This window comes from Mustela nigripes, chromosome 10 (genome assembly GCF_022355385.1).
Source record: "Mustela nigripes isolate SB6536 chromosome 10, MUSNIG.SB6536, whole genome shotgun sequence".
Classification (NCBI taxonomy): domain Eukaryota; kingdom Metazoa; phylum Chordata; class Mammalia; order Carnivora; family Mustelidae; genus Mustela; species Mustela nigripes.
Window position 1 is genome coordinate 39,674,608 of NC_081566.1, and position 20,109 is coordinate 39,694,716.

The following is a 20,109-nucleotide window of genomic DNA, read 5'->3' on the forward strand; positions in this document are numbered from 1 at the left end:
AGTAAGGTGCCATTTAAAGATAACCTGGCCCTCCCCGTCTGCCCTACTGGTTGGGCTGGGCGCCTCAGGCCAGGCACTGGCTGCCTGGAACTGCTGCTGCTCCCACAGCCCTCCAGGGCAGGCTGTTCACAGCTGCCACCCAAAACGAGTCCAGCTAACCCCTCCTTTCCTGAGGCCCAGGCTGTAGAAGTTCTGCAGGTGCCCTGGGCCTCTGCAAAGAAGCAGAAGCCTGGTATTCTGGGGGCAGGTGACTCTGCAAAGGCATTGTTAAATAGTGCTCCTTTCTACCAGGAGCTGGCTGGCCTGCAGCGAGGCTGATCCCTACTGTCTTTTGCCCACCCCCAGACCCCTCCCACCAAGAGGACAAACTTGAAAGTCACAGTCTTCCATTTGCACTGAGAGAGAATAAAGCTAGACACCAAGGAAGGCCTTAAGTTGCAAGAGAGGTGTTTGTTTATTTGGGGACAGTGAGAGCCAGGAGATCTGGTTCCTTCAGTGCCCAGCTAAGCCATGAGAACTTGGCCAAGTTTCTGGGGCTCTCCTGGGCCTTGCTCTCCCTAGCCCTGGGTTGCAAGGAAGAACCAGTGTGTCTTTGACACCCTAGAGTGGGTGTAATGAGATTAAATCAATGAAGAAAGGGCTCAGGGTCCTCAGGAAGAAAGGAATGAGTAATTACCTATCTGCAGGAGGTGACTGTGCCAGAGGACAGCTGGGAGCTGGAGGACTGGAGAAAGCATGGGACTAACCTGGAGGCAAGTAGGGGAGAGGAAGGGAGCTTATCTCACAATGGCCCAGAATCCCCCTGAGCCAGACCGCTTGGGGGGGGCAGAAGCCTCTGAAATGGAGGCTCCAGGGCTGTAGTCCTGGGAAGGCAGGAAGGCCCTGGGAGAGCGCAGGCCTACTCAGTTGGCTCTGATTTGAAGAGGAGCAAGAAGCGGGTGGGGAGGAGCCCTGGGCTGGTCATTCAGCCCAGCGGTGAGATGACTCAGCAGCACGCTTGCTCGCTCGCTCACTCGGGTACCACAGCCCCAGGCAAAGCCCAAACTGGGTCACAGGCATGGTCCTAGGCCCTCCTCTCTGCCCGGCTTCCGCTGCCCTTCCCCACTCTAAATATCCCACTCTCTTCCCACATAGACTCCTGCTGGGGATAAGGGCTGGGTATCAAAGTTTCCCCAGGTACGTGCTCTGTATGCCAAGCATAGCGCGGAGCACTTTAGACATGTTCCAGGAGAGGCAGGCGGTGGACTGCAAGGGCCTGGACTTAGAAGTCACAGCAGCTCACCTTCAAATCCCAGCCGGGCAAGCTGGGAAAATTCACTTCCGGCCCCTGTACAAGGGGCAAATTCATCTGCAGTATTAGCTACTATCAGTACTATGATCATATTCCAGGCCCCCTGGGGAGAGCCTGCTACTGGCAAAGTTCATATTTTGTCTCATCTGATAAGAGATTAATTACTGTTTTCCTGTCCTTTTCCAGGAAAGAGCCTCTGCCCCTCACTGGAGCCTGGAAGACTGGCGTGGTGAGGGGAAGAGTCTCCCAGGTGCCCTGAGTGGACGAGGTGCAGTGAAGCCCCTTCAGGCCTAAACGATTTAGACAACCCCCTTCTCAGCGCCCCCAGTCCCTCTCCAGTGCTCCCACCCAGCCTCTTCCCACTCCTGCCTAGTTCCATGGCCTCTGTCAGGACTCGGGTCCATCATCAGGACAGAGTCAGTTTCAGCCCATCTCCAGGCTCTCCCAACCCTGCCCATTCTCCCCTGGGGCCTGCCCCCAGCCCTTCCCCACCCTCCGTCTCAGTCTCAACACTCCCATCCCGCGGACTGAAAAGTTTCCCTAGAATTTTACAGTTAGAAAATCACTGCTGGTGTTGTGAGAACTGGGTGTCGTGGCCAGCTGGAAGCCTCAACCAGGGCGAGGTTTGAGGAGGACCCGTGGGAGAGAAAAGGGGAAAAGGAGAAAAGCAAGAAAGCAGCTAGAAAAGGATGAGTTTCCGGAAGCATGCGGCTTGGTTTTGTTTGGTCTTGTTTAGTTTTGTTGTACCAGGAGAGACTTGAGATTTCCGTTTTGCTCTGGGGAAAGAAGCTGATAAGAAAGGAGAAACTAAGGACCCCGAAGAAAAGAGATAAGGCGGAGAGATCAGAGGGGGTCTAGAGTAGACGTGGGAGGATCAGCCTTGGACAGGAAGGGAGACAGCCCTCGCTCTGCATGTCAGGCTACCTACAGTCATTACCAATGGCAAGGGCTGGGTGACAGCAGTGAGCACAACGGCCACAGGGTCGCACACTTGTGGAGCTTGCGCACTTGGATGGCAAAGGGCACACTGTCTAGGGGGTGGTCAAGGGCGAGACGTCTCTCTGCACCCCTCTGCTGCTGTGTTTCTGACTGGGTCCTGCACCTGCACGGGTATTTATAATCACTGTGTCGTTCCCCACCCCCTTTCCCCATCAGACTACCTGCAGCTACCTGGGGCAGGAACCAGTCCTCTCTTACTCCAGCTCTCAGGTTGGGTGTGCTAGCACACACATGAGCCCCAGACAGGGCAGCTCGTCTTCTGGCCGCCCTTCCTAACTTATTTAGGCTCTGCGGCACCTCCCCTGCCCTGCCCGGGTTCCCTCACCTCCAAACACTGGAGAGACTCACTGCACACCCTCTGCTGTCAGGAAGGGGAACCCACCTGGATTTAGAAGACTTGGGCCCTGCTGTTGTTGCCTCTGCCTCTCGTGGGCTGTATTATCTCTGGCAAGTCCTACAACTCCCTTGAGTCCTACTTTCTCCATCTGTACGATAGGATTGATGAGGACACCTGTCACCTGTCGGCTTCGCTGAGCTCACCGAGTTGGGGAAACCCTCTCATGAGCTACCTGTCAAAGTGCTTTGTAAGGGACTGCACCAAGGCCACAGCTTGAGGTAGGCTTTCAGTCTGGTCCCTGGAGTGACAGGCAGGTCGTGGTCAGGGTAGCCCAGGTAGCAGCGGGCATAGTGACATATATGTCACATGTCACATAGTGACATATACTGACAGTATAAATTTGTAAGGGGATTAACTGGCTCCCCCCTTCCACCAAAACCACTGTCTCCACCGTAATTAACTCTTGCCCTCCCTATGCTCCCCTAGCCTATGCAGGATTTCTGCAGGACTGCTTTATGAAGAAAGGAGTTTTTGAAGGGTGTCTAGCTGGATGGGGTCCAGGTGGCCCCAGCCTGCCATCCCGACTGATGAGGCCATAGGCTGGTGCATGCCAGCGCTGTCCACTCAGAGGGGGAAGGGGCCATCTCAGGGAACCAGTGCAGCTGGCAGAGTCCAGGCCTGTGGGCACCGCCAGGGACAAAGCCGCTCTGAGCTGCCTCTCAATGGGTGCCTGTGTTCTGGGAGTGGGGGCGGGGTGCTCTCAGGCTCTTTTCCCTCTTCTCCCGCCCCCCGCAGGACGTCCTGGACTGGACACTGGGGCAGAGGAGGTCCTGCACAGGGAAAGGTCCAGCCCTGCCCTTCTAGGCACTCGGAGACAGCACCAGGATCGGAGCTTCTGGGGTCCGGGATACTGATTGGGCCCAGGCCGCGGGGGCGGGCCCAGGACACGGCTGGACCTCCCTGGCTGCAGAGACCAGCGGCCCCGCTGTGGCCTCCGTGGCTCGGGCAGGAGGAGCCACGGTGGAGCCGTGGGCGGGGTACAGGGTAGCACCGGGCTGGGAGAGGGGCGCCCAGCTCCCGAGTCCCGGGCTGGGTGGGCGTCGCCGGTGGGTGGCCCCCTGGGCCGGGCGCGGAACGTGGGGGGCAGGGTTACCGCGGCCCGGGCCTTAGTCCCGCCCTCGCAGGAGGCGGGAGAGGAAACCGAGCCTGGCGGCGGGCTGGGCCCCGCAGCAGCTCCCGCCGGCCGGCTTCGTCCTGCGCTCCACGCTCCCGGCGGCCGAGCTCGGCCGCGCCCAAGCCCCGCCATGCGGCCCCCGGGGCTCTGCGGGGCCGCGCCGCTGGCCGCGGCCGCCCTCCTGGTGCTGGGGGCTCCCCTGGGTAAGGGGTTGGGCGGCGAGGCGGCGGGGTGGGCGCGGGGCTCCGCTGGGTGCTGCTGGCCCGCGGGGAGCGGGAGGAGACCCGGCGGGGAGGCTGGGCCATGAGAAGCTGACCCGGGGCGCGGAGTCAGCCGCGGAAGGAGGCCGCGGGGGTTCAGGGGCGGAGCCCCTCGGGGTGACAACGAGGGGCAGCTCCCGCGACCCGGGAGACGGCGGGCTGGGAGCCTGGGGGAGCGGGGCTAAGGGCGGACGGAAAGCTGGCCCGATGGCCATGGGCCCCCCACCCCAACCTGCCCGCAGTGCTGGCCGGCGAGGACTGCCTGTGGTACCTGGACCGGAATGGCTCCTGGCATCCAGGCTTTAACTGCGAGTTCTTCACCTTCTGCTGCGGGACCTGCTACCAGCGGTACTGCTGCAGAGACCTGACCTTGCTCATCACCGAGAGGCAGCAGAAGCACTGCCTGGCCTTCAGGTGGGCCCCCGCCTCCACCCCCGCCCCTCCAGCGTCCTCTGAGGAGGCCTGCCCGGGCCTCCCCTCCTCCCTGTCTCCCTCCAGCCCCTCTCCATGTCCACCTCCACAGCCTGAACCCAGACCTAGGACGCAGCCTGGTGACAGAGTGGGTGTTGGTGCTGGGGCCTGGAAGCTCTAGGAAAGGCGTATTAACCGACTTGTGCTTGGTGGAGGGTGGGTAGTGGGGCAGCTTTGTGGGAGAAGCTCTGGCAAGAAGGCAGGAGACGTGGGTTTGATTCCCAGGTCCACTGCTCCTTCACCGTGTCATTCTGGGGAAGGCTCGTCCTCTCCTGGGTCATTATTTCCTCTTCACGAAATGCAGGGGTTGCCAAACTGGTGGTTTCAAACTTTTTGCAGGGAACTGCTAATATAGAAAAGGTGTAAGGAGACTGCGTGCTGGGGGTTTGATAGAAAGGGGCTCTAGATTATTTCTAAGGTGCCTTTTAGTGCTAACATGTTCAAAGTCTAACCAATTAAGTTGTAGATGTAGGAGCAACGAAGTGGGGAGCACACTACAAATCCCGGCATGCCTCACACTAGGCAGCCAGGCAGCACGGTCTTCTGGGACATGGAGGTCCCCTAAGATCTCCTCCACAGGGACTGGGCAGAGCCCCTCAAGGAACCCCAAATCTCAGCTTGCTGTGGCCCCCTGCTGGCCAGGAGTTGGAGCACAGTGTTATGGTCACCATAATGAGGAGTCCCTCCTTTGAGTGTTGGAAGGTGAGGGGACTGTTCTTTGTCTAAGTCCCAAGACCATAGCAGGCATCGCCTCGGCTGTGATCCTCTTTGTGGCTGTGGTGGCCACCACCATCTGCTGCTTCCTCTGTTCCTGCTGCTACCTGTACCGCCGGCGCCAGCATCTGCAGAGCCCATTTGAAGGTATGTATGGTACCGGGCAAGATAAATCCGGTAGGCTGGGTCGACCCCCGTGGTGGGCACCAGAGAGTTCAAGCATGTGTGAACTGTGTAGCAGCGAGTGCTTCTGTGTACATACACCTGCCAGCCAGTAACCCCAGAAATAAGAACGTGGCCAGGGCTCTCTGTGAACCAGCAGACTTTGTGTCCACGGACATGCGTGCATGGGAATACTCAGATGTGCGTGGCAGGCTGTCTGTCAATGGTGGTGTGTGTGCATGGGCACAGGCACACACGTGACTCTTGGAAAGGACACGGGATGGGGTCTGTAGACGTTAGCATTAATTGCATGAACCCTAGTGTACAGTGGAATGAATGTATGCCTGAGTGCAGGCATGTGACCACACATTCGCCCAACCCTGATGGGTGTGGGAATGGTGGCGCTGCACGGGGGATCAGAATGGGAGGAAAAGGCTGAAGGCGGACCCCCTGAGTGGCAGCTGTGCTAGATAACAAGATACCAGACTCTGGAGCTGCCCTATCCTTGCCTAAGTGGGACATTCCCCGGGCTCTGCTCTCTGGCCCGTGAGGCCTCTGAAACCTGCTGAGGGGAGCAAACCTGCTAAACACAGACTGACTCGCGGGGACCACGTGCACAGCTCCCTGCTCAACTCTGCCAGGCAATGTCTGGGAGGCAGAGGCAGCAGGTGGCCAGCCTGGAGCCCGCCAGAACAGACAGCAGGCGCCCAGGGGTGCTTACCTTGGTTTCCGGGGCAGGAGGAGGAGGTTTCGCCATGGATGTGGAGTTTTGATGCTGATCCTTGTCCCCCACCTAGGCCAGGAGATTCCAATGACAGGCATCCCAGTGCAGCCAGTGTACCCATACCCCCAGGACCCCAAAGCTGGCCCCGCACCCCCACAGCCTGGCTACATGTACCCTCCTAGTGGTCCTGCTCCCCAGTATCCACTCTACCCAGCTGGGCCCCCTATCTACAACCCTGCAGGTAAGTGAGCCATCTGGAGTGTCTTGCTCTCACCTGCCCCCTACCTCTGTGCTGGGACCTCCCCTGCTCTTTTCTCACCCTGAGTCCCTCTCCCAGACTTCTGCCTCAGCTGGAAACATCCAGGCTACCTCTTCCCCATGAATCCTTCATGCCTCTGGAATTGGGGGTCACTTCCCGTCCTCCCAGGCCCGCCCCCCACCCTCATCCTGTCTCCTTGGCTTTCAGCTCCTCCCCCCTATATGCCACCACAGCCGTCCTACCCAGGACCCTGAGGAACCAGCTGTGTCTCTGCTGCCCCTTCAGTGATGCCCTTCTCCTGTATCTGCATCTGGCCCTGGGGGTGGGCGAGGGTCCTCTACTCCTCAGGCCCCAGACCAAGCCAAGCCCTGGGTCTTGCTGGTGATGGAGCCCCAGGGAAGTAGACCAGGAGCTGAGCTGGAACTTGGCTGTGAATGAGGGGTGGGTGGGGAGGGCTTGGGATCACTGGACTGTTTTTACCTGGGACAAGAGAAGGACATGAAAGCCTGGGTCAAGACCCCTGCTTTCTCAGAGTCCGTCAACTTCCAAGATCCCAGCCAGGAACGCTGGGGCCCTCCCTGTTCACGCACTGTGGGCCGGGGCAGAGCAGGGAGAGGGCTCCATCAGCAGTGGGCGGAAGCCCTGCTCCCGGCTGCCCCACTGGTCACAGGGCTCCAACTGCTGGATTAAAGCTGTAAAGCTGTAACTCATGTCAGTTGCCTCATTGGGCCCGTCCACACCTTCCAGAAGCTCTGCCTGCAGCTGGGCCCTGAGTGCTGCCAGTGCCACATCCTCCAGGCTGGGAAGGCAGGCGCCAGGGCTGGAGCTCAGCATCCCCCCTCACCTGCTTCCGCCAGCAGAGCCGCCCCCCAGGCTGAGGGCTCCTCGAGCTGTGTTCCCAAAGCCAGTGTGGTGGATTTTGCCACAGCTGGGAAGAGGGGGCTTATTTGCATTACAGAGGTTGCCCACTAGGGGTCAGGCCCCTGTGACATGAAAGGCACTGCACATTTGTACAAAGGCACCTTCCCCTTTCCCGGGACACTTAGCTTCATGTGTGGGTCCCCACACTGGTTGACCTTGGGTGTGTGTCTGAGCCCAGTTTTCTCAGCTATCCCATGGAAATGATGCCTCAGGGCTGTCATGAGGGTGAAATACGTACATGAAATTGTGACCCCTGCCTGTCCTTCCTGATCTGAGGGGTTCTAGGAGCTAAGCGGAGGGACTGAGCCGCCCAAGAGGTTGATGGGAGGTGTTCCTGTCGGCTGCGTTGGATCATCAGGACTAAGAAATTAGACCCCCACTGAGCCAGGCAGACGCCCCCACCCTTGGAGATGCTTGGGCACCAAGCTCTACCCTCTTGCCTTGTTCCCTGAGGACCTGGGTCCTTGTGCTCTCAGGACTTGTCTGGTGACAGATGTAGGGAAAGAGGTTTTACAGTTTTTAATTCAAGTGGGAAAAGTGCCAGGGTGGCTTGGCAACATCCTCCAACCAACGGTTCCTTTCCCCAACACCCATATGCTCAGCCCCTCCTTCCCTCACCCAGGGTCCTCCAGCCCCACAGCCTTGTCCTCCAGCTGGTTTGCATATGGACACTGTGCTAACCATGCCCTCTGACACCCACAGAGTGTCAGGGAGGCTCTCGTCACACAGGCTGGAAGTGAGGGGCTCCTCGGCCAGCGTCAGAGACAGCTGTAGGCAAAGCCTACAAATCCTCTGTCCAGGGATTCACAGCTTCCTCCCATCCTCATTAAATTTTCAGGGGCCCAGGAGTCTGCCCCTGGACCTGACCAGACAGAGAGAGAAAGTTAATGCTGAGGGGCAGGCAGAGCTGGGGCCAGAGCTCCAAATCCAACTTCTCTCTGAGGGTGGGAGCAAGCGGTGGGAGCTGGGGTCACACAGAGTCCTGGCTTCCTGCAAATTCTGCCTTCCTTCACACTTCAGGAGGGGGTCACCAGCTCATCTCAAGGTTTGGAACCCAGTTAGTTTCTCTCTCTCTCTCTCTCTCCCTCTCCCTCCGGAAGCTGAGAGGTGGAGGACATTGGCAGGATAAGGTTTCTGAGTTTCCCTAAGAAAAGAGGTGTAAATGAATGCATGGCCATGCCCAGCTGAATTAATTATCCTTAAATCCACAATCTGGGGCCAATTAAAAATTGCTTTGTGGACTGGAGTGGAAGGCAGGTTTATCCCAGTCATAGCTGCCTCCCAGGAGGTGGCGTCTCCCCTCCCCAGCATTTCCAGGCAATTCACTCTGCACTGAGAATTCTAAGGAAAAGGGGGTAACTACGACAGAGTGGGGCTTTCACATGCCCCAAGCAGAGAGAAGGCGCCTCTCACATCCTCTAGCTCTGTTAATAGGGCAGTCCCCCTGAATCTTTCCCAAAGCTCTCCATCTATGAGCCCATCTCTGCTTACCACCAGGGGAAGAGGGCCAGTAGGAGCTCAGAGCTGTAGCTGCCCCTCCCCATCTTCTTGTTCAGCAGCTAGCACCCCTGAAAACCAGGCAGGCACCCTACAGATGAGAGGAAGATACAGGGCAGGAGGAGCGGTGACGCTCAAGGATTTACACTCCAGTGGTATAAGTGGGGTCCTGCTGAGTTGCGAGAGCACACTCAGGACCCCTAAGGGGAGGTCTGGGAGGCACAGATGGAGAGGAGCAAAAGCAAGTGCTCCTCTTTCTTGGGTGCCTCAGGCAGGGGAGGGGGAGGCTGAGCTCAAAGGGGGAAGGCAGGGGTTCAGATGCAGGGAAAGAGCTGGGGCAGAGGTGAATGGGAATACAATGGGGGCCCCCCAAAAAGGAAAGGGGAGCACTGTGGGGGGAGAGGAATAGAATTGGGGCAGCTGACACTTGAGGCAAGGAGTGAGGGGGGGTAGGTGGGATAAAGGAAGAGGAATTAGAGGCATGGGCCAGGCAGAGCAGGTGGAGCACAGGGCGTCGGGGTGGGAGGGGGTGGTTCACCAGGCCTGGACTCCCAGGACAGCAGTGGCCACCCGCTCAAGAAGTAGCATAAGGGATAGCTGGGCCCCAGCCTTGAGAGTGGTCTGCAGAGGGGCGGGGAGCACATGACACAATAGGCTTGGTGATCTTGGTGGTCCAGAAGCACCCTCCGTGGGTGACTCGTGTCCAGATCTTATGCTTCTTAGGGCCACGTGAGTGGCCATGGTCCCAACTCACAGCACCTGTGACAGCCACAGCCTACAGCCCCTGGCTCACTGGCTTGTTGAGTTCCCGCGACAGGAAGTGGGGTGAGTAGGCAGTCGCCATCCCCCCACGGCCAGCGACAGGGCTTCAGTCCTACCTAGCCCGGTGTCCCCCAAGGCCTGCAGAGGCAGGGCCCCAAGGTGGGAAGCCTGTGCAACAGTGGGGGTCGGCGGTGGGCCCCACGGGGGTCGGGGCAGCCAGACGCGAAGACCCAGTATGTGGCCCCTGGAAACGAAAAGGGGCCAGCCGGAGCAGAAGTAGGGGGAGACTCCTTGGCCCAGGTCGGTAGGATGCAGCCGGCGACGAGAGACGTGGTTTGCGTGCGTGTGCATCAGCTTGTTCAAGTCATTTGCTGCCTTTGACTCTCATGGTCTTCCCTGGAAAAGGCGGGATCCGGACGAAGACAGATCCTTTCCGGCTCTTGCAGCCTGGCTTTCAGGAAGGGAAACCCAGCAGACGGCCGTCTGCGGAGGCAGACGGGGCAGGTGGGACAGGGTGGGTGCACTACTCCGCAGAAACTGGCCCAGCGAGGGTGGCCCGCTTTCCGCGCTCGGCCGACCCGGAACACGCGGCCGCTCGGTACCTGGCGCTCCCCCCCACCCCCGTCCCTCCCAGGCGGCGGGAAGGCGCCCCCCAGACCCAGCGCGGCGTCTCATCTGCCCACCTTCCCTGGCCCCCACCCCGCGTAGCTCCGGGACGCCCCTCGTGCGGCCGGAGAAGCCGGACGCGACCTGCCTGCAGATGGCGCTACGGTCCCGCATCAGGTTCGCAGGCACCGGAGGAAGGATGACCTCATCAGTCCGGGCATTACACCCCCCCAAACCCTCAAGAGGACAAGAGAGAGAGAGAGAGAGAGAGAGAGAGTGTGTGTGTGTGTGTGTGTGTGTGTGTCTGGTTATTGGAACTTTAAGATTTGGAGATCCGTTACTTGGGTTTGGACCGGTCTCATGTCAGGAAGGGAAGGAGGGGGATCTCTCATAAGAAAGAGCTCTAAGAGCAGGAGATCTGAGCTCTCTTTTTATTAGCTGTGTGATCACGGATCTATAGGTAACCTCTCTGGGCTGAACTTGACCTGCAAAATGGAAACCTCCAGAATTGCAAGAGCACCTGAAGCAGCCTGCAGCATCTTGCTGAGGCCTGGCAACCGCAGACACAGGGTACATGGAAGCGCTGGCTGCCCTCAGCTCCGGCTAACACCCTCTGAGGTCCGAGAGGCAGCAGGTGTCTACCCGCCATCTCCTGGGCCCAGCCCTTGTTTCGATTGTTGGGGTGGACAGGCAAGTGAGTAGAGGGGAAGGGGGGGTGCAGAGTGTCCCCTGGGATCCAAGCTTTTTGCTCCCACAACTAGCCTGCCTCTGTGTTCGGTCAGACCTAGCACAGCAATCCTTCTTCCTAGCAGGGATGCCCCCTCCTTCACCCCAACAATGATGAAACTGCTGTGCTCCCTGCTGTGGGACAAAACACCGAGACAGAGAAAACTGCTAGTGACCCAGACCCAAAGAGGCTCTTCCACAGTGTCAAGGGGTGCCAGAACCTATAAATCAATCAAATCAGGAAGATGCTTTTGATATACCTGATGGAGGGCACAGGGGCGCAGTTAGGTCAGGAGAGCAGCCTGCAGCTGGAGTGGGGTGTGAGATGGGTCACTGGGCACACTGGTGTGGCGGCTGCTCCCCAAACGGTCATTCACTTCTCTGCCTGCTCAGAGATGGCTGCCTTCCTGGGCTTGTGACTGCTGTGAGGAGCTGGCCCCAAGCCCACGGTGAGGAAGAGTCATGGAATGAGTATTCCCTGAACATGCCTAATATAGCCATCCCAGGGCCCCGTGCTCCACTCTGCCCCGTCACCCCTAAAAGCGGCTCTGGCTAATGATTCCAGGCAGCAGCAATGGTCAGGAGCAGACCCTGGCTAAGGCCTAGTTTCCTTGGCCTGGTCAACCCAGTCAGTGGGGAGCCCTCGACCCACGCTTGAGTCTTTCCCTCGCACTGGACTTTCCGCAGATATGAACCTGTTATATGGTCAACCTGGGCTGGCATGTCAGGACCCTGAGCCTCTAAAGTCCTCCATGGGGCCTAGGGTGACCATCAGGACCCCTCAGGACAGTATAGGGGGCAGGGGCACGGTCATTCACAACTAAAGGCTTGTATATATTATCAAAATCTTATGGAAAAACAGATACACGGCTATTTATACAACAGCAGGTGGGTGTGAGGGAAATGTCTGCTTTGGCATCAAACCTTCAGGACCAGCTGCTGTCTGTCCCTCTCTTCCCAGCTGGAGCCCACTTCCCACCAGGCCAGCTGCCCCTGCTGTGTCCTCTGATCAGCCCAGGAGGGGGTCTGAGGGTATCCTCGGCCCCTTCTCCTTCTTCCCTTGGGCTCTTGTGCCCTTCTCAATCTTCTGCCATTGTCCCACACAGAGGGCCACGGGCCCAGCAGCTTTGCCCCAAGGGCTCCTCAGAGGCCTGAATCCTGGCCCTGGAGGGCAGTGGGACTGGGCTGGTTATGTGGTCCTGGTGGGACATCTTTCCTGGACCACAGGCCTTTCGTAACTTGCCAGCTACTTGAGCCCTAGCCATGCCATCTTCTCGGTGACACGCTAAAAGGACTCTTCTTGTCCAGCAACCTCAGCTCCAGGTATAAAAGAAATTTTTGGAGAGCCTCAGAGACGACAAAAGGAAAGTGAGAAGAGAGAAGGCATCCTTCCTGGAGTGTGGCCAGGCCTCATGCTGTCCCATGGCAGAGTAGGGACATCCACAGCAGGGCAGCCGGGGGTGGGGTGTGGGGCGGGGTCTGTGCGGCCCTGGGAGGCGAGGCCGGGGCAGCCTTGGCATCGGCAGACAGTGCCCCCTGGCAGTCTGGTCCTACTGAAGCAGTTTGGGCACCTCCACCTGTAAGGGCAAAGCAGAGACCATTTAGAGAAAGGAGCTCAGCAGAGGAGCCTCTAGAATTCTTCTGGCCTCCCTTCCTTCTGGCAACCAGAGCCCCCCTACAGGTGTCTGTAGAATGAGTAAGTGAGCATTTTCCCGTCTGTAAAAACTGGATGTCATCCAGTGACCACTAGCATCACAGCTGAGGTTGTCCTTTCTGTCTTGGTGCCTAGCCTCCGATGATGCTGTAGGGCTAGGGTTCGCTGCCGCCATCCCGTCAGATCAGCACATGACCATGGCCTCTATCGCCTGAGGTTCAGGGAGGTGAAACCTGGGGGAGCAGGGGGGTCTCTAGGGATGGCTCATGTGTCTGTGGCACTGATTAGTCACAGGGGAGACCCTCCTGAGGGCTGAATCTCCCAAAGACCTTTGGGATACACTGATCACTAGGACTTGGCTGGTCCTGAGAGGGAATTCGTAAAAGGGAGATCATTTTTGTTTTGCGAAGGAAGGAGAGAAGACTTAATGCAGGACCCGAGGCGGAACTACTAGGTAGAGACTGTTTCTCCATTTCTGGGAGACCCTGGTTAAGCTGCAGGGTAGCAAAGTTGGAGGCACGGAGTGAGAGGCTAAAGGAAGCTCCTTACAGGAAGGAGAGAGCCCCCCTCTAAGGGAGACACCATGGCCTGTCCAGAGGCAGGGGGATGGCTGTGATGGCCAGACGTGCCACACAGGCACAGCGGCCCGACAGCCTGCTCTGTCCCGGTTCCCCCAGCAGGCTCGCCCTCCCCTCCAGCCCTTCAGGCCCAGGCCTGCGACTACTTACCTTCTTGAGCTGCTTGAGGTTGCTGGAGCGAATGGCGGCCAGTAGCTGGTCGCGGGAGTTCTTCTCCTGGACGGGCAGGACTTTGTCTCCCATCTTCCTCTGGGTGGCTGGGGACAATGAGTTCTTCAGGTTCTCCATGATAAGGGGCGGGGCCAAGGGAGGCGGTGGTGGCGGCGGCGGAGCAGCTGGGGCGCCCCCTTTCTTGGGCGAGTTCTTGGGCGAGGCCTTTGGAGATGGCTGGGGGGAGGGTTTGGGGGAGCCCTTGGCCAGGGCCCCGAACTTGGGCACCTCCAGTAGATCCTTCTTCTCGCCGCCGGCCTCCTGTGCCTGCCGCTGCTCCTGGAGCCGCTTTTGCCGCTGTTTGTCCATGTTGCGGCTGAGCAGGTTGGTGACCGTCATCCGGGGCCCGGCCAGCTCGAAATGGTAGCCCAGCTTGAGCAGCGTGGTGTTCTCCTTGAGCAGCTTGGCGATCTCCATCTCGGTCTTGCCGCCGCAGATGTGCCGCTGGTTGTGGAAGCGGAGTTCCGTCAGCGTGTTGTTCTGGAGGAGGGCCCGGAAGATGGCCAGGATGCCTTTGCCCGTGATGTGGTTAGAGTCCAGGTTCAGGCTGGTGATGGTCTTGTTGGCCTTGAGCATGATGGCGATGGCAAAGGCCACGTGGTCGTCCGCGCGTGTGTTGGCCAGGGCAAACACCTTGACCACCGTGTTGAACTCCAGAGCCTCGGTGAACCGGACCAAGATCTCATTTGTGATACAGTCTGAGTTGTTGACGTTCACCTCGGTCATCTCTGGGTCATTGTTCTTCACCCTCTCCAGGGGCTCATCAAATATGCTGGGGGCCGCCTCCTCCTCTGCCTTGGCGGGCCCTTCGGAGGAGGGCTTGGGGGGGCAAGGCGGGGCTGGTTTCTCCCGCGCTTGGGTCTTGTTCTCTTCTTTGGGTTCCTTGTCACTGACGGACTCCTCTCTTTTCACCTTCTCATCCTCCCTTTTTGTGTCTCCGCTCCCGCTTCCTCTCTTCACCCGCTGGTCTTCCTTCTTGCCCTCTGCGTTCCCGCTCTCCCCTCTTGCGTGCCCGCCGTCCTCTCTCTTGCGGATGTCCTTCCCCTCTCTCTTCTTGTCCTTGTCTCTGCTCGACCCTGCGCTCCTGTCACGGCCTTTCTTCTCGTCCTCCTCCCGCGGGGCCGCCGCCTTCTCCTCTCCTTTCGCATCCTTCCCTGCCTCCTTCTTGTCCACAGCAGCCCTGACCCGGCCCTTGTCAAGGCCCCTGAGGAGCTTCTCCTCCTTGGGCTTCTCTCCGCCTTTCCCATCAGCTTCCTCTTGGTCTCTTGAGAAGCTTTTCTTTAAACCACCCTTCTTTGGCTCCTTCCCCAGCTCTGAGTCCCGTCTGGGGCCCAGGGTTCTTTTGCTGGCGTCTCTGCCCCTTTCCTCTCCGTTCTTGGCATCTGTCTTGGTCTCCACTTGCTTGCTTTCCTAAGAATTCAGAAAAGAGAAAGAAACATGAAGATCTGGCTGCACGGGGAGGGGAGAGAGTATGGGGACAAGTGCGGGGAGCATTTATATAACTGCCCTGGAGCGTCCAAAGGGCAAAGTCCATTGAGAACACCCTGAGAGGGTCTGGGATTCAAGCTGCAGAGAACAGGCTGATGTCAGACTCAAGCAAACCTCAGGGTCGCCAGGGGCCTAGGGGAAGACCTGGGAGGTTGCGGCAGGTCCTTTCCCGAGGGGTGTTCTCAGACCCAGAGCTGCCCTTTCCTGTCATGGGTGATTTAGCAGGAATCTTTCCGAGTGGTACTTTGCTGAGCCATGTTGGAACCGGAGGGCAAGAGGAAAAATCACTTATGCTGCTCCTGCCTTTATTTAAAATTTTGAATTTTTGGTTGTCATGGATTTTTTTTCTTGGCATTAAATTCAGTTTTTAAAAATATCAGCTCACTGCGCTTCTGGGTGCCCCCTTGCATTCTTTGGGCTCGGCTAGTGCCTCGTGTGCCTCACCCCAGCGCTGACCCTGCTTCCAAAGGGGAGGTGGGTCGGTGGTCCTCAGATGCTGGAATTTCACAGCTAATGCCTTTTCAAAGGAATAAAAAAGTTGGAGGGACCAACATAAGGTTGCTAACATTTAATCTTACCAATTAAAGATATTTATAAATTTGATCTCCCATCATTCTCTCACTGAAATAAAAAGGAGCCTACGATAAAGAAGGTAGACATTAACAGAATAAAGCCCATACGTTTACGTCAGGTATGTGTAGCTTTTCCAAGAGCCCACAGTATCGTCCTTATTTTTTTTAGAAAAAACTTTGCTAAGGACCAGCAGCTCTCTATAAGGGGTCCTGGCGTCCACTCAGTGAGCTGACCTCAAGAGGACTCTGCCAGATTCCGGATCTAGGATTCCTTGACTCTGCGTGGACCACATAGACAAGGAGAAATTGTTCAGGGGTTCTGGAAGGGAGTCAGCTGAGATACATGAAAGGCTTAAGTTGTCCACACAGCATGAGCCACCCTGTACTTCCATGGGGCCGTGTGTCTACTTCCATGAGGTTGCAGAAAGTCTGAGCCTTATTTTGAGAGTACTTGCTTCCTACCCCCTTCAGGAGGGCTAAAGAAGCATCAAGATTGCCTACAATTAGATATTAAACTGTTTGACTATGATGGATACCTTGGAGCAACTGGGACCTCAAGGAATGTCCTTCCTAAAGGTTTTGTTTTGTTTTTGTTTTTTGTTGTTTGGTTTTTTTTTTAGATTTTATTTATTTATTTGACAGACAGAGATCACAAGTAGGCAGAGAGACCGGCAGAGAGAGAGAGGGAAGCAGGCTCCCTGCCGAGCAAAGAGCCTGATATGGGGCTCGATCCCAGAACTCTGGGATCATGACCTGAGCCAAAGGCAGAGGCTTCAACCCACTGAGCCACCCAGGTGCCCCTTGTTTTGTTTTTAAGAGGAAGAGACTACAGGGGCGCCTGGGTGGCTCAGTGGGTTGAGCCTCTACCTTCGGCTCAGGTCATGATCTCAGGGTCCTGGGATCGAGTCCCGCTCGGGCTCTCTGCTCAGCAGGGAGCCTGCTTCCCTTCCTCTCTCTCTGCCTGCCTCTCCGCCTATTTGTGATTTCTGTCAAATAAATAAATAAAATCTTAAAAAAAAAAAAAAAAAGAGGAAGAGACTACAGCCTGATTATTAGAAAGGTCTTCTTTCTTTCAGGAGTGCACCCCCACCCTGCCCGGACGGAATGGGGAGCTGGTTGGTCCTATGGAAACAGTTTGTACCTGCGCCACAAACACATGCCACTGGGGACCAGCCCCAGGGTTTATTTAGCAGCAAAAGTCCTTGGCTTCTCTGCTAGAATCACAACACGCAGCCAAGGGGCACAGGGCCTGGTGAGGCAGGGCTGAGGAATGTGCCCCTTCTCTCCTCCTGCCCTGTGGGGGCAGTTGTGCGGGGGGAGCTCCTGGGGCTTCAGTGGTGGGGCAAGGGCCTGAGGATGCCCTCTCACACCTTCTCTGGATGTGACCCTTGGTCTCACCCTGTCCCTGATGGTGACTTTACTGTACCTTGATTTGAAAGGAAGAGGGAGCTTGGAGTAGGCAAACAGAAGGTAAACGGGGAGATCCAATGGGTCAGCCCCTTTAGGACACTCCTAACATCTGTCCACAGCTCAGCCAGGAAATTCCAGCCCACCCCAGCTCACAGTGGTTTCATCTCAAATTCCAGCCGCTTCGGGAGCATGGAAGTGAGAGCTGGGTGCTGTGGCCTCTCCAGGAGTCCAGCCCAATCTTCAGAGGTCAGGCCCCCAAGCCAGGGACTCCTGCCCTCCCCTTCCAAATGTGCGCGCCCTTGGGGATTTCTCAGTGCCCACCGTGCAGCGCCCAGCTGCCCTCTGCACAGATCCCATGCCTCCCACAGGCCTCACTTACAGGGAAACTGTAGAGACACTAATCAGAGAGACACTAACCAGCAAGTTCAGGAAAAACTGGGTTTCAGGTCTGACCATCTCGCCAGCAGCAGCCAAGTCAATGCAACCTTCTCCAACCTTGCCCATTAGGGGCAAGGCCCTCCTCTCCCCCAGCCCAGCAGCCCTCCAGGTGTGCCTGGGCAGCCCTGCTGCCCCCACCCTCGCTCAGCAGCTCCCTCCTCCTAATCAAACCCATCCAGCTTTCTGACCAGGGCTCGCATTCAGAGCCTTCCTCTGCTCTCCCATCAGGACTCCTTTTCCAGCATTTTAACCCTCTCTCTGCCCTGATACCCTAGATTCTGACCTACACCCCTGGTCTTCATCCAGGACTACTCCCCACTCCCTGTTAGTACTCCCCCTACTCTGGGGTCCTAGTTGGCTTGGATCTGTCATATGTCTGCTCTTAAGGAGGTGTTCTAGCCCTTTAAAAAGAACCTAATGAAAAACAGGCTGGGCGGGGGAGGGGGAGAGCTGATTAATCATGGGTTTCCTCCAAATAGCCAGGAATGAGTGGGGCTGGGGCTTGTTGCCGCTTGTGCAGCCCCGAGAGCCCAGACGTTGCCTTAAAAGGAGAAGGAGCCCAGCGTCCTCCCAGGGCTGAGATTTCTGGTGAGCCAGCTCCTCAGCACATAGCAGAGCTGCCTCCTTCTTGCTTATCTGAAAGGGAGTCCAAGCCAACTTCTTTTGCTTCTAGAACTGGTGGTGCCTCCTGGCGATCTCCTGAGGTTATCTTTCCTTGTCTTTCTGTCTCTGAGCCTCTGTTCATCCCTTATAGTGGGAGGGGTTTAGGTTAGATATAACAAAGAACTTCCATAGAGCAAAAGTCCACAGGTGAGAGATCTAAGCAGCAATAATTGTTTTCCCCAGGGTGCCCAGGTGGCTCAGTGGGTTAAAGCCTCTGCCTTCGGCTCAGGTCATGATCTCAGCGTCCTGGGATTGAGCCCTGCATTGGGCTCTCTGCTTGGCAGGGAGCTTCTTTCCTCCTCTCTTTCTGCTTGCCTCTCTGCCTACTTGTGATCTCTGTCTGTCAAATAAATAAATAAAATCTTAAAAAAAAAATTGTTTTCCTCTTTGGGAAAAGCTTTAGGGTTAGGGGGTGATTTTGTAATCCTTCACAGAGGCAGGGGAGTGGAGAGGATGACGTCTGTAAACCTCTAACAACCTGTGAGACTTTGCAGGGACCTAGCAATCAGACTCAGCGGTGAGAAGCATCTCTCTCCCCGCATCCGCTCCAGACCTATGGCCTCATGGTGTTGCTCTGTCGGCCACTTGGGTTGGGATCCCAGTTAAATGCCTTTGACAGGTTCAACATGGCGTCATTTCCCTTACCTTGGGCCTTCAGGTACAACTTCCCCTAGAAGTCTCGTCGATTGACCAGAGAGGAGAACATTTTACCACCTTCATTGCCAAAGTGGGAGAGGAAAAGATTTGTCTATTGGGGAGTCCCTAGAAAATGAGAACTTGCCGAGGGAAGGCCAAACCCCCAGTGTGTGCTGTGCTGAGCCCTCGGCCCACTGGTGCCCATTAGCTCATTAGACCACCACTGAGGCCCTGTCTTTCCTTCCTCTGACGCATCGCCTGCAGGGTGACCCTGCCTGAGGCCAATGCAAGGCAGGGAGTCTGCAGACCTCCCTGGGGTCCAGCACCAAGACCAGATGAACCTGGGGGAGAACTTCTCAAACAGGACACGGAAAGGTCTGGGTCTGTCGAGTTCGCTCCAGCCCCTGGCCCAGGCTGGGGCAGAGCCAGGGAGGGCAGGGGTGACTGGCAGTGGCTGCGCCCCTCACATTGGACCCCACTGCCATGGATCCAGCATATTTGCTCCACCCCCAAAGCAAGTCCGAGGTGATGTCAATTCAGATGAGACAGACAGCCTCAGACCTTCCGTCTGGAAGCATCGACAGTGCTGCGGCTCAGGCTCTGGGCTCAGGGCAGGGACTCTGGGGTCTGCAGCTCTGCAGCTCTGCTTTCAGTAGACCCTCTTCCAGGCCTGAGCTGAAGTCCTGAGGACGCAGAGGCCTCAGGGTCTGAGTTCATGAGAACGGGCATTTTTCACTTGGCTCTGATCTGCAGCCTGCCTCTTGTCTCCTGTGGATCAGCTTATATTTTGTAGGAGAGCATGGGGGAAATCTGCGGTGCTTCCTAGTCCCCCCAGTGCTCCAACTTCCCACCGTGTCTCCCTCCTGGTCCTGCACCAGTGCTCCCCACCAACCCTCAGCCTGCCTCCGAGCCCAAGATCGTGTTCCCCTGCTTCTCCCACGAAGCTGGCCCCTCAGGGCTCTGGGGCCCCGGCCCCACTCACTCCAGCCATCTGGAGACCTGGTATCAGGCACCACAGCTTCCAGGGTCATCCGTCTGCAAGGGGAGGGTGCAGAGGGGCTGGCCGCAGGCGGGAGAGTGAGCCAGAGGTCCCCTGGGAGAACAGTCCCTGACGTGGCTGGGGTCAAGGGCAGGGCAGGTAGTGGGGGCCTAGGGCTTGTAGGGACCAAGAAGCTTCCCTCCCTGTAGCCTCCTGCCTCATTCCACATGGAACAGCAACTCTTTTGTAACTCTCTCCCAAGAAGAAAGATTCTAGATTGTCCTGACAAGAAGTTTCAGGAAAGTCAGCTGCTATTTGGGGGGAAGTATCATTCCTGGAGGGGGCAGTCCTGGGGAAGAACAGCAAGGCCCATTTCCCTTGGTGGTCTGTGGGCCAGGAGTCGTCCCCTGGGGGCTTAAGCCAGCTCCTGAAACAGAGCTTCGGGTTTTTTTTTTTGTTGTCCTTTTGTTTTGTTTTGTTTTGTTTGAGTAGGTTCTATGCCCAATGTGGGGCTTGAACTCATGACCCCAAGGTCAAGAGTCACATGCTCTGCCGACTGAGCCAACCAGCCTCCCCTG

At 57.2% G+C, this 20,109-nt stretch overlaps 2 protein-coding genes across 2 annotated transcripts in view; one reads left to right on the forward strand and one right to left on the reverse strand.

Annotated features, from left to right (window-relative positions):
* Nucleotides 1–3,450: 3,450 nt before the first annotated feature.
* Nucleotides 3,451–7,097, forward strand: SHISA4 (shisa family member 4). Its single transcript, XM_059413092.1, has 5 exons — nucleotides 3,451–4,004; nucleotides 4,304–4,475; nucleotides 5,260–5,393; nucleotides 6,206–6,373; nucleotides 6,599–7,097. Exons 1-5 carry the CDS (start codon nucleotides 3,932–3,934, stop codon nucleotides 6,643–6,645), a joined length of 594 nt encoding a protein of 197 aa, XP_059269075.1. The 5' UTR covers nucleotides 3,451–3,931; the 3' UTR covers nucleotides 6,646–7,097.
* A 3,497-nt stretch (nucleotides 7,098–10,594) lies between these two features.
* The window catches only part of LMOD1 (leiomodin 1), a 41,291-nt gene continuing 31,776 nt past the window's right edge, over nucleotides 10,595–20,109 (reverse strand). Inside the window, exons 2-3 of the mRNA XM_059413093.1 lie at nucleotides 13,286–14,755; nucleotides 10,595–12,480 (exon numbers count right to left, since the gene is read on the reverse strand). Coding sequence (XP_059269076.1) covers nucleotides 12,454–12,480; nucleotides 13,286–14,755 — 1,497 coding nt within the window. The 3' untranslated portion in view covers nucleotides 10,595–12,453. The remainder of the gene's footprint in view (nucleotides 12,481–13,285; nucleotides 14,756–20,109) is intronic.

Bases quoted from the DNA above. Each gene is read 5' to 3' on its own strand.
- SHISA4 (XM_059413092.1), top strand. From the start codon at position 3,932: ATGCGGCCCCCGGGGCTCTGCGGGGCCGCGCCGCTGGCCGCGGCCGCC. The intron at 4,476-5,259 runs GTGGGCCCCCGC...TCTTTGTCTAAG, and splicing joins AAGCACTGCCTGGCCTTCAG to TCCCAAGACCATAGCAGGCA. The intron at 5,394-6,205 runs GTATGTATGGTA...TCCCCCACCTAG, and splicing joins TCTGCAGAGCCCATTTGAAG to GCCAGGAGATTCCAATGACA.